Source organism: Egretta garzetta, unplaced genomic scaffold (genome assembly GCF_000687185.1).
Source record: "Egretta garzetta isolate BGI_Z169 unplaced genomic scaffold, ASM68718v1 scaffold810, whole genome shotgun sequence".
Classification (NCBI taxonomy): domain Eukaryota; kingdom Metazoa; phylum Chordata; class Aves; order Pelecaniformes; family Ardeidae; genus Egretta; species Egretta garzetta.
The window spans coordinates 303,691-315,955 of record NW_009258315.1 but is presented as its reverse complement, the minus strand read 5'-3'; the positions used below and the strand labels follow the sequence as shown (position 1 = coordinate 315,955).

The following is a 12,265-nucleotide window of genomic DNA, read 5'->3' as shown; positions in this document are numbered from 1 at the left end:
GGCTAAGGCTGGATGTTAGGAAAAAGTTGGTACTTCTGAAAAAATAGCTGAAGCCAACCTCAAGTCTCCTCAAATGTGTGGTGGTAAGGCTGTAGCAGATAGCAAAGCCTGCCCATTTCACACTCAGTAAAGTACGTGGCCCCATATGTGATCTTTTTCTCCAAAGCTCTTCACAAATTTAACTATGTCTAACTTTATCAAGGAGTTAAATTTTGATGACAAAAATATATAGGAATGAGTTGCATCAAACTCAGAATTATCACTTTTATACATTTTGAAAACTGAAGGTCTTCCCTGTTGAAGGACAAGAATTCATTCCAGCTGAGAGGTGCTAGAGGGAAGAGGTAGCTTTGGGGAAGTTGATGACATCCCTTCACTAAAAGACCATTTCCCTTCTCTGCTGTGTCCCACAGCTGCTCTGTCTCTATTTTAAAATGTTGTTATGCTTATCATCCATCCTCTGTAGCAGGCAGAAAATACAAGAGTATCTCAGTCTTTCAATTCCTTTTTCTGGAAAGCCTCAAGTTCTCAACACAATGCTAATAATGTAATGCTAATTTCAGTGCTGTGGGACTGAAGGTCGCTATGAGGTGCACTTGGGCTTCTGCCTGGGCTTTGCCAGCCCTGAGCGCACAGGTGCTTCTGTGGGCCCTCTGACATGTGGCAGGAATCAGTCTGTCTGTCTGCTCTCAGGCAGGTACCTCTTGGCGCAAGTGGGCAGCAGATTGTGACAATTTCTGTGCACAGAAAAAAAAAGAGGAAACTGCAGTAGGAAGGTTTGGTGTTTGAGTTTAATGGGTTTCCCTCTCAGAGCTGGTAGGAAGACTCCCTACCCCTTTATGCATGCAGCATGCTTGGCCGTTTCACCAACCGTGTGTTTCCATTCAGTCAGGCCGAAACAAATACCATCAAACCTCCCCTCTCAAAATTGCTTTGGATGTTTACAGAAGGATGCTTTCTTTCAAACACTGTCATCTTTTTCAGACAGAATATCATTCCCATGCTTATGCATTTTCTGTTTGTTGATAACATATGACTGCAGTGTCCTAGGAAATGAAATGATGCTGAGTGTTTCTCTAGTACTCTTTTTGACTAAACAATTTGACTCCAACATTTATATCAATATGATGTATATACCAATCTATATATTGATAACATTTCACAGAACCTACACAACGAAATAACTTGGCTGTGCTGAGATGGTCTGTTGCTCAGTGCAGTTAACAATGCCCCAATGCAAACCAAACAATAAGTATTGAAAGCAGAGGTACAGGGAGGAGAATGCGGTTCTGCCTAGGAACTATTTCTGCACTTAATGCTGGAGGAAGTAATTGTGAAAGCATGACTTGCGCAAAAAGGCTTGCATCAGCCTTTCCAGCAATGGGCAATGACTGACCAAAGGAGAGAGATCTGCCACTGAATTGCAGATTGTGAAGAAGGGAGTGCAAACAAAATCTGTGCTCGTTTTTGTGTCCCCAGTCAGCAGCAGTGATACAAGTGGTTGAAATGTGAGTTTGAAGGGCAGTGTCATGCGTGCCAGACAACGCCAAACTCTTCAGAAGCCATGATTTCCTTGGGGGACCAGCCACTAAAGAATAGCCGTGCAAACTGGTGTGCTTCACTGGCTGAGTAGTTAGAGGGGGCTGGGAAACTGTCAACGTAAAGTTTTGTTTGAGGAGCACAGGCTGAAATATTTTCTCACTCCAGGACTGTCATCGCATCAGACCGGCCAAAGGGTTTCCAGCTTTTGTTGGACTTGCAGGTATGAGGTGACTCCTTAGATCCTGGGGTACATGGTCAGCACACGAGGAGACTGAAACACAGCATGCAGTACGCAAGGTAAGTCTTTACTCTCTGTTTATTTAGGATTTGGGGCTACTGTTCATCTGCAGTACTGGAACTGTTTACAGCAGCTTGTGCTTAAATAAGTGCCTCATTTTCTGGTGTAGCCAATGGTGAAATGTTCTTTGGCACCTGTGGCAGGAAACACAGCCCTTCTGTAAACTAAAATCAGTATTGTTCTAATGACATCCATTGTTTGTAAGGTGATGGTAACATCCAATTCCCATCTATTACTAGTGTTGATTTACAGAAAAGGGTGATAGATTTGTTTGGTTGCATATCAGCTTGTTCTGCCTTTCCAGTAAAGAATGTAAATTGCTCACACAGTGTGTAAAAGGGTGTGCCGGGAGCCTACGCAGCTCTGCTTTTTAGAAGCCCTGAGGCTGGTGAGACTCCATGTGGGGGACCCCAAAGTCTCCTCTGGGAAAGTTTGCAGTGTTGGAAGCCACAGTCCACTCAAACCAGCAAGAGGGGGGATGCATTCTGTTCAGGCTTCTGCCTGCTGGGCAGCCATACGAGGTGGACAGGCTGACACTGCAAAGGCTGTGAGCATTTAGAATCATAGAATCACAGAATTACTTATGTTGAAAAAGACCCTTAAGATCATAGAGTCCAACCATTAGCCTAACATTGCCAAGTCCACTCATAAATCATGTCCCTAAGCACCACATCTACGCGTCTTTTAAATACCTCCAGGGACAGGGACTCGAACATTTCCCTGGGCAGCCTGATCTAGTGCTTGACAACCCTTTCAGTGAAGAAATTTTTCCTAATATCCAGACTTCCTCTGGCACAACTTGAGACCACTTCCTCTGGTCCTGTTGCTTGTTACTTGTGAAAAAGAGACCAACACCCTCCTCACTGCAACCTCCATTCAGGCAGTTGTAGAGGGCGATAAGGTCTCCCCTCAGCCTCCTCTTCTCCAGGCTAAACAACCCCAGTTCCCTCAGCCACTCCTCATCAGACTTGTGCTCCAGACCCCTCACCAGCTTCCTTGCCTTTCTCTGGACACTCTGCACATCTTTCTTGTAGTGAGGGGCCCAAAACTGAATACAGTATTTGAAGTGCAGCCTCACCAGTGCCGAGTACAGGGGGACGATCTCTTCCCTACTCCTGCTGGCCACACTATTTCTGATACAAGCCATGATGCTATCGGCCTTCCTGGCCACCTGGGCACACTGCTGGCTCATATTATGGGGACAGTCTTTTTAGCAAGGCTTGCTGTGACAGGACAAGGGGTAATGGTTTTTAACTAAAGGAAGGTAGATTTGGACTGGATATAAGGAAGAAATTTACAATGAGGCTGGTGAAATGCTGGAATGGGTTGCCCAGAGAGGTAGTGGAGGCCCCATCCCTGGAAACATTCAAGGCCAAGTTGGATGGGGCTCTGAGCAACCTGATCCAGTTAAAGGTCTTCCTGCTCATTGAAGGGGGGTGTGACTAGATGATCTCTAAAGGTCCCTTCCAGCCTAAAGCATTCTATGATATTCAGCTGGCTGTTGACCAACACTCCCAGGTCCTTTTCCACCAGGCAGCTTTCCAGCCACTCTTCCCCAAGCCTGTAGCGTTGCATGGGGTTGTTGTGACCCAAATGCAGGACCCGGCACTTGGCCTTGTTGAATCTCATACAATTGACCTCAACCCCATCGATCCAGCCTGTCCAGATCCCTCTGCAGAGCCTTCCTACCATCAAGCAGATCAACACTCCTGCCCAACTTGGTGTCTTCTTCAAACTTACTGAGGGTGCACTCGATCCCCTCATCCAGATCATTGATGATCTAACCATCTTCTCCTGTTCAGGCTTGAAACATCCAGCTGTAGCTTCGTTGCTGAGAGGAGGCATAATGCGAGAGATGTAAGAGGCCAGAGTCACAGCCAAGGCGCATATGAAAAGGCAGGATGTTGAGAACAGTCCTTTTTGACTGTTGAGACATGATATGGCTGTACTCCAGAGATGAGTAACACACCGTGTTTGCAGGGCTGAGTAGATGAAGTAAGAGAGGAAGACTGACATCACAGGATAACTCTCACAAGAAAATCTGAACTTCCTAATAAAACTGCACAGGTTTTCAGATGTTTTCAGCGGCTGTTAAAAATTAAAAATCAACACTACCTTCTCTCCTTTCTGTTTCCTACAGCAAAATGTTCAACCAAACAAAACACAAATCAAGAACTACACACACCTGGGGAGTGTGGGCCATTTACATGTTCTTAGCTGTGAACCTCTCTGAAGAGCAAGTGCTGCAGCAGGCTTGTCCTTCATGCGATGCCACTCAGATTTGCAACTGCTCTTCCATGGATTTGGACTTCATTCCCACGGGGCTCACAGCCAAAATCACGGTGTTAAACTTGGCCCACAACAGGATCAAGCACATCCGATCCCAGGACCTGCAGCAGGCTGTGAACCTGAGAGCCCTGCTGCTGCAGTCCAACAAAATCAGCTCAATGGACAAGGACTCGTTTCGCTCCCTCGGGAAACTGGAGCTCTTGGACTTATCAAATAACAGCTTGACTCACTTGTCCCCTGCGTGGTTTGGGCACCTTTTTTCGCTCCAGCACCTCCACCTTCAAGGCAATTCCTACAGAGACCTGGGGGAAAGCTCCCCCTTTTCTAGCCTGAGAAACCTGAGCTCTCTCCACCTGGGCAACCCGCAGTTCTCCACGATAAGGCAAGGGAACTTTGAGGGCATTGAGCTTCTCGACAAGTTGTGGATTGATGGTGGCAATCTCATTCAGTACGAGCCGGGAAGTTTGAAACTGATTAAGAAGGTAAACCACATGATCATAAACATAAGAAATACTAGTGTATTCTCTACAATTGTCAGGGACCTTCTCCACTCCGTTGTTTGGTTAGAAGTGAGAGAGATCAAAGTAGAGATTGAAAATAAAAGCTTGGTAGAAAACTCTACACTTCCTTTTAGGATGCAAAAGCTTACATTTAAAGATGCTTCATTCACAGATCAATATGTTAGCCGATTACTAGTATTACTGAAGGAAATCACAACTCTACAAGAGTTAGAGGTGATTGATTGTGTGCTTGAGGGGAAAGGAGACTGGAATTCTAAAGAAATTCAAAGTGGTGGGCAAAGTTTTGTTGAAAGAATATCAGTAATAAATATAACAATTCAGACCTTTTATTTGTTTATGGACTTGGAAGGTATAGAGTCACAAATAAACAAACTGAAATCACTCACCATTGCAAGCGCTAAAGTTTTCATGGTACCATGCAAACTTGCAAAACATTTTTCATCACTTCAGTATCTGGACTTTCATGATAATTTGCTTGTAAACAATCGCTTAAATGAGACAATCTGTAAAGATGCTTGGCCTTCATTGCAAACTTTAAATCTAAATCAAAACTCTCTAAAATCTCTGAAACAAACTGCAGATTCTGTAGCTCGTCTACCCAAACTGATTCATCTTGACATTAGCCAAAATAATTTTGGTGCTATTCCAGATGTGTGTGAATGGCCAAAAACCCTGAAATATTTAAACCTTTCCAGCACTCAGATTCCTAAACTAACAACTTGCATTCCCCTGACGCTGGAAGTTTTGGACGTCAGCTCTAACAACCTGAAGGAGTTTGGACTGCAGCTCCCATTTCTCAGAGAGCTGTACCTTGCAAAAAACCAGCTGAAGACCTTGCCTGGTGCCGCACCCATTCCTAACCTCGTGGCCATGTCAGTCAGAAGAAACAAGCTCAACAGTTTCTCCAGGGAAGAGTTTGAGTCCTTCAAGAAGATGGAGCTGCTGGATGCCAGCGACAACAACTACATCTGGGTCCTCCCCGTCCTCGTGGCCGTCGGCTACAAGTACCACGCGGTCTGGTACATGAGAATGACGTGGGCATGGCTGCAAGCCAAGCGGAAGCCCAAGCGAGCCCCCGCAAAGGACATCTGCTATGACGCCTTTGTCTCCTACAGCGAGAACGATTCTGACTGGGTGGAAAACATAATGGTGCGGGAGCTGGAGCAGGCCTGCCCCCCCTTTCGGCTCTGCCTCCATAAGCGGGACTTTGTGCCCGGGAAGTGGATCGTGGACAACATCATTGACTCCATGGAGAAGAGCCACAAAACACTCTTTGTGCTGTCCGAGCACTTTGTGCGGAGCGAGTGGTGCAAATACGAGCTGGACTTCTCGCACTTCCGCCTCTTTGACGAGAACAACGATGCGGCGATTCTCATCCTCCTGGAGCCCATCCAGAGCAAAGCGATTCCCAAGAGGTTCTGCAAGCTGCGGAAGATCATGAACACAAAGACCTACCTGGAGTGGCCTCTTGAAGAAGAGCAGCAGGAGATGTTTTGGGAAAACTTGAAAGGAGCCTTGAAGTCATAGAAGTCAGCAGCCCCCATTTCAGCATATTTCCACAAATCGTATATGTCTGTTTTTCCTGCTAAGAGTTGGGGGTTTTTTGTTGTTATTTTTCTGCCTAAAGACAACTGGCTTTGTTTTGTGTAGAAATAATTATCATCTTATTAAATGAGAAAGTCTCACTTTACGCTTTCCAGTGATTTTATACTCTCATCTTCCAAATCTCTGCCAGTGACTATGATATCTGGAAGCCATGTTGGACTTTATATACTTTTCTAAATACATTTAGCTTGAATGTAGGGTATTTCTGTACTTTTTCCTCCTGTTACCCCATCCCCAACTAGTTCCTAACAACGCCGTTGTAATTTAGAACTGAAAATAAAAGCTGAGTGCTTCAATACTCCCCCATGTCTGTTTTTCTCCTTTAGTTTATTTTCAGTGCCTTCATGCATAGCACAACAATTAAAATTAAATTCTGAAAAAAACCTGAGGACTTATATTAAAATAAGCCCTCTGAAGCCCTACTATTGCTCTGCAACGCACAAAAAAAAGACAATATTGAATATGTACTTCCATTCGCAAGTCTGTTATTCCGGCTGGTTACACCAGAGTCCATACCACCATGCACTGATTGGGATTTACTCAGTACCATCCTGGCATCTTGTACAATGACTGTGGTGAAATCCAGAATCATTCAATCACTTTTGCATTTTTTTTTTTTCTTTAGGCTTCTTTCTCCCTGTGAATGCTTGTTTCTCCCTTCATGGTCACCTCCACATTCCCTTCTACCTACCCACAAAAATAGCTGAAGCCTTCTATCTGTGGGCGCGAGGCTGTGTCCCTAATGAGCGGGCTAGATGGTGTTGCAAACTCACTTCTTGTTTTCTGCTTTTCTACTTTGCACAGCACATTTAAGTAATCATTGGGCCATTCACACCTTACGGCTCTACTTAGCTGGAGAAAATCACACTGGTAAGAGGCAATTCATCTTTCTGCTTCAGTATGGGGTAACTCCTAGCACTACTGTACTGCTCTTCACCAATTACATAGGGAATCTAGACTAGCAGGCAGATACAGATGTTTATGTTAAGATAGCCGCTCCTACCCTGGGTGCCTGGAGTCACAGTTGCTGTGGGTTTCTTGTGTTTTAGAGGTTCTTGTGGAAACCTGAAATTGTCTCTGAGGGGATTAAGTTAGGTGTGGGCTTCTCTAACTTGGCACTTCCATGCTCCCCTTTGCTTGTGTTGCTGGAGCTGAAGTACAGGGGAGTCTAAATTAATCCTGATTGAACTTTAGACATGCAATTATTTTGTGGTGAATTACCAAAGCACTGGCATATGGGCTGCTGAGTGAGCATTTGAAAAAATGGGGAAATTTGCTCATACACATGTGTCTGTGTGTTGGTACATATGTACATATTCATATATATGTATATCTGTGTACATGCTTATACATAGGTATCTATTCACACTCCTGTGTGCGTATGTATATACACCCATGGGATGATAGTTTCTGTGGGTGTAGCCTGCAAGCACTACTTTCGGTTCTACTTTCCTGTTACTGTGATACCTCTAGGGCTAGTCCAAAGCGTGCTACAAAAGGATTTTTCTGTTCGCTCTCTCGGAGAATAGCTCGCTGGCTAATCAAGGCTGAACTCCAGGTGAGTGATGAGCGAATCATCTGACAGCAAACACTGGGCATCAATAAAACAGATCAGGAGACTGCGTGCCTGGAGGTGAGGAGGGAAATACGTCTTGCTGGTCATTTCAAAGAGAAGGTCAGAGAGGTAGGAGAAGCCTTGGCTTTCACACAGTACTCTCTTACCATAGACCCAGACTTTTATGGGTTGGCACATGTAAAAGGACTGACAGTGTTACTGCTCTTGTGACTATCAGATCCCCCCAGTGGGAACTCCCCTGCTTGCATTGCCAAGGCTGAGAAGCGAAGTGGGAAGGGAACAGCAGCATGAGAGGAAGCTGGGTCAAGACCGATTAGCAAGAGAGGGATGAAACATGACATAGGTTAAGCAGCGTGCAGGCACTGGAGCTGGAGCTGGCGTCCCCAGGAATCTTTTCGAGCTGCAAAGCCAGAGCAAGAAGCAAGGAGGGAGCACTGGGAAGATGCTGTCTAACCTCTGCCACCGAGTCCTCCTCCTCTGCATCAGGGGGGATTCAGGGTGCTTCAGGCTGCAGGGCAGGGGCTGGCTCCTGCAGGAGTGAAGGGTGGGGAGGGTTTTCTGGCTGCCAGCAGAAGTGGGGCAGGTGGGTGCAGTCGCAGGCAGCTGGCCAGGCTGCATGGCAGGCGGGCAGTAAATGCAAGGCTCGCTGGGAGAGCTGGGACATGATGACAGGAGCAATGTCCTTCAGGAAAGGGGAGAGAGGAAAGCAGAAAATGAAAAAGAGACAAGTTGGGTCAGACTGTGCCATTTCTGCTCAGTTTCCTTGCAGGATGGTGCCTTGTATGTGCTTTGTCCTGTTTGTATGTTGTCCCACTTGTGTGTTGATCCCGGCTGCCCAGGGAAGGTTGGGTGTGAAGGTGGTCTGTGTTTGTTTTAGGAATTCAACCAGGAAAGAGCTCACTGAGCAATCGTCTCATGGCAGTGGGATCAGCTATCTCCTCACCTAACTGCCTTGCTGCACATCCTCTGTGTCAGAAACGAGAGGTGTGCCTATATATGCATGCATGTGTGTGTATACACGTACATACTATTAAGGCAATGCTGGTGAGTGATAGCTAGGACATAGTAACCCACACACAACCAAGTGGAAAGCAGCAGCTTTCCCCAGTCTGCTTGTGGATTGATCCCTTCACCAACCGGTGACCCTCCTGCTGCAGACTCTGTAGAACTGCTCAAAGTTACCAGCCTTCGTTTAGCTTCATAACGTTCCCCAAGCTAGAATCAATTTTCACACTATTAGCACGCTTTATTTTAGCAGTTACATTAGCCATTAGCGTTTGTTAGTATTTATGGAACCTCATTCTGCGGGCAGTCATGGGTTTGTTTAAGAATACGCATGTATTTCCTCAGGTACTTGTACTCGCCTGGGCCAGGGAAGATAATCCCGAGCATGTCTGATGGCTTGGGTCCTCTGTCCATAACCCAGAAACATTTTGAATGTCTAATTCACCACAGCGCCTTATGGTGTAAAGGCATCTTTGCAAGTTTCCATATTTTTAGCTGCATTTCTATTTCTATGATGTGGCTCTTTGTCTTCCCAGCACAACGGGGAAAAGTGATTCCCTGATAGGACAATGATATTGTGGACTGGGGTTATATTTCTGTGTGGGTGCAGATATGCCTGAAACGACCCCGTAAATCAGGGTCTTAAGCTGAATCATTAGACAGGAACGGGAAGAGAATGGCTGAAAATGATGAGGGTGAGAATGGGATTTCCCTGATTGTCTGCTCACATTACAGATGAGCAAAAAAACCTGGAAAAGATGCTCAGGGAAGTGACAATAAAGCAAAACATCCTATTCCACCAAATGGGGTTCAGTCCTGCAGTCCCTGGGTGGTTTCAGGCTGGTAAGGTGGAGAGCCATTAGGCTCAGCTGGTCTTTCCCATGCAGGACCTGCCCAGTTCCCTTCCATGCTGCCAGTTTTCCATCTGTAAATAACCTACCTATAGATAGACTTTGATCGGCCAGGTTGCATGGTTGTTTCTTTTTCTAACCGTAAGTATTTTGATGGCAACTTTAAAAATGCCAGTTAAATTTGTTGCTTGTGAAACTCATCTTACTCATAGATTTGCTCCTCTGGCCTACAGCACTGTCTTATCCAGCCAGACCTGCAAGACCAAAAAAGCCCTGTAAAAGAGCCTCAGCTGGACGGCAGGTGAGTGTAACTACAGATCGCAATTCTTTGGGTTGGATTCACATAGGCAAATATTGAGGTATCATCTAAAACATGGTGCTCCTTTTTAAGCCGATAGGGTCATTTCTCTTGGAGTCATCACATCTTAGTGTGGGTGTCCAAGAGACATGATGTGAATTGTCTCTAAAAGATGTTATTTCTCTTCATTGACTTTGGTGGACATGGTGGGTGAGCAGCTCAGCTGCGGGCATCTAAAGACAGGGGAGAGGACTGTGTCCTTCAAGACCCAAAGCTCTACATCAGAGAGAGACAGAGATTAAAGGAAAATAACATAAGAAGTCAAAATGTTTATAGTTCTTCAGGTGGGAAGAGATGGAATGTTGAAAAAATTATACACAACTTTTCCTCCTCTCCTCGTACGCCCAAACAATCTCAGCTAATTCTGCCCCTTTGAATAAATGTAAGCAACTATGGCTAAAAATAATGCAACTAGAAGGGTAGGACTTGTCTGCATGAAGTTGTCTGTGTGGGTCAGCTGTTGTAAAACAAATCAGAATATGAATTCAAAGTACAGTAGATCTGCACAGAGTCTCAGTGGGATGACTGAAGGAGAAAGTACTTCTCAGGGAACCAATCTAAGCCAATTAACCCGATACAGAGCCCACAATGATCTTTGGGAACCTGTTCATTGGCCTCTTTGGGGTTGGTTCACTCTTTTCACCCTCAGTAAGACACCTGCTGAGGTACGGGGGTGTGTGACACGCTGGGGAAAGTTATACTTTAAAAGTGCTCTTGATCCTTGTCAAGAAAGCATAAATTTAAAAAGTGTTATAATTCAATATATAATAAGGGTTTTGAAGGGAAAACAGTCCTCTCAGGCTTCAAGAATTGTTTTTCCAACCCTCGGAGGGACAGAAGAACTAAAGACACCTTGTTGGGAGTAAGGATGGGCTGGATATTGCAGCAAGCTCTGCAACACAAAAAGCCATGTCAAATCAGTACTATGAATGGCACAACCATGAGAGGGAAGAGAAGTGACACAGGAGCCACAGCTGTGTGGCTTCTCTTGAATCATTTCAGTCTAGAAGATGAGGAACAGGGTGTGGGGCTGCAAAAAGCTGGCCTAGTCCAGCCAGCTGATCTGATCTGAAGGAGGCTCCAAAAGCCCCTGGCTCTTCCTCATGCCTGGGCCTGACCTTCTCTCTGCCACAGAGACCAAAAGCACAAAATGTCACTGGCAGAGGAGAAGGATGTGGCAGTAAAAAGGAAGAACTAAGAGAACTGAATGAATATATAAAATATATAAAAGGAATATACAAAATAATATTCACAGATCCAGAAGAAAAAGACCTAAGGGCAAGTTAAGGGGAGGATGTATGAGGACTATTTTCAAAACAGGCAAAGGTCAGATTACTAATAATGTTGTGATTTTTCAGATGTTTTGCTGGATCTGCAAAAGATTTCATAGAATCATAGAATCATTTGATTGGAAAAGACCTTTAAGATCATCGAGTCCAGCTGTACCTGTCCATTACTAAACCATATCCCTAAGCACCTCCTCTACCCATATGTTAAATACCTCCAGGGATGGGGACTCGACCACTTCCCTGGGTAGCCTGTTCCAGTGCCTGATAACTCTTTCAGTGAAGAAATTTTTCCTAATATCCAATCCAAATCTCCCCTGGCGCAACTTGAGACCGTTTCCTCTCATCCCATCGCTTGTTACTTGTGAAAAAGAGACCAACACCCACCTCACTACAACCTCCTTTCAGGCAGTTGTAGAGGGCGATAAGGTCTCCCCTCAGCCTCCTCTTCTCTAGGCTAAACAACCCCAGTTCCCTCAGCTGCTCCTCATCAGACTTATGCTCCAGACCCCTCACCAGCTTCCTTGCCTTTCTCTGGACATGCTCCAGTGTCCCAATGTCCTTCTTGTACTGAGGGTCAATTTGTGCAGCTGTTAACTGATTTGATAGTCCTTGTTCCAAAATCAGAAACCACAGGGAAAAAAGGAGTAAATTTAATGTACAATGCACGTAGCATTTAAGAAATGCTTCTGGAATATTTTTCTAAAATATGCCTTTTTTTTGACTAATCTGTTTAATCTCTGCACAGCATTAAAAACAAATCTATTTCCAGTGCCTTCAATAGGACAGAACAGTAAAGAGATATATATGTACACACAGATAAGATATAAAAATATATTTAAAAATATTTAAATATATGCAAAATATATCTTCTTCAACACTATCTATTCATATTATATTTGCTCTGGTTGCATTTCATATTTTAGGCAAAATA

General features: G+C 44.8%; 1 protein-coding gene across 1 annotated transcript; it reads left to right on the top strand.

Moving 5' to 3' along the window:
- The first annotated feature begins 1,384 nt into the window (after nt 1–1,384).
- On the top strand, nt 1,385–6,524 carry LOC104126737 (toll-like receptor 2 type-1). Its single transcript, XM_009639343.2, has 2 exons — nt 1,385–1,839; nt 3,981–6,524. Exons 1-2 carry the CDS (start codon nt 1,826–1,828, stop codon nt 6,175–6,177), a joined length of 2,211 nt encoding a protein of 736 aa, XP_009637638.2. The 5' UTR covers nt 1,385–1,825; the 3' UTR covers nt 6,178–6,524.
- Nucleotides 6,525–12,265: the final 5,741 nt, after the last annotated feature.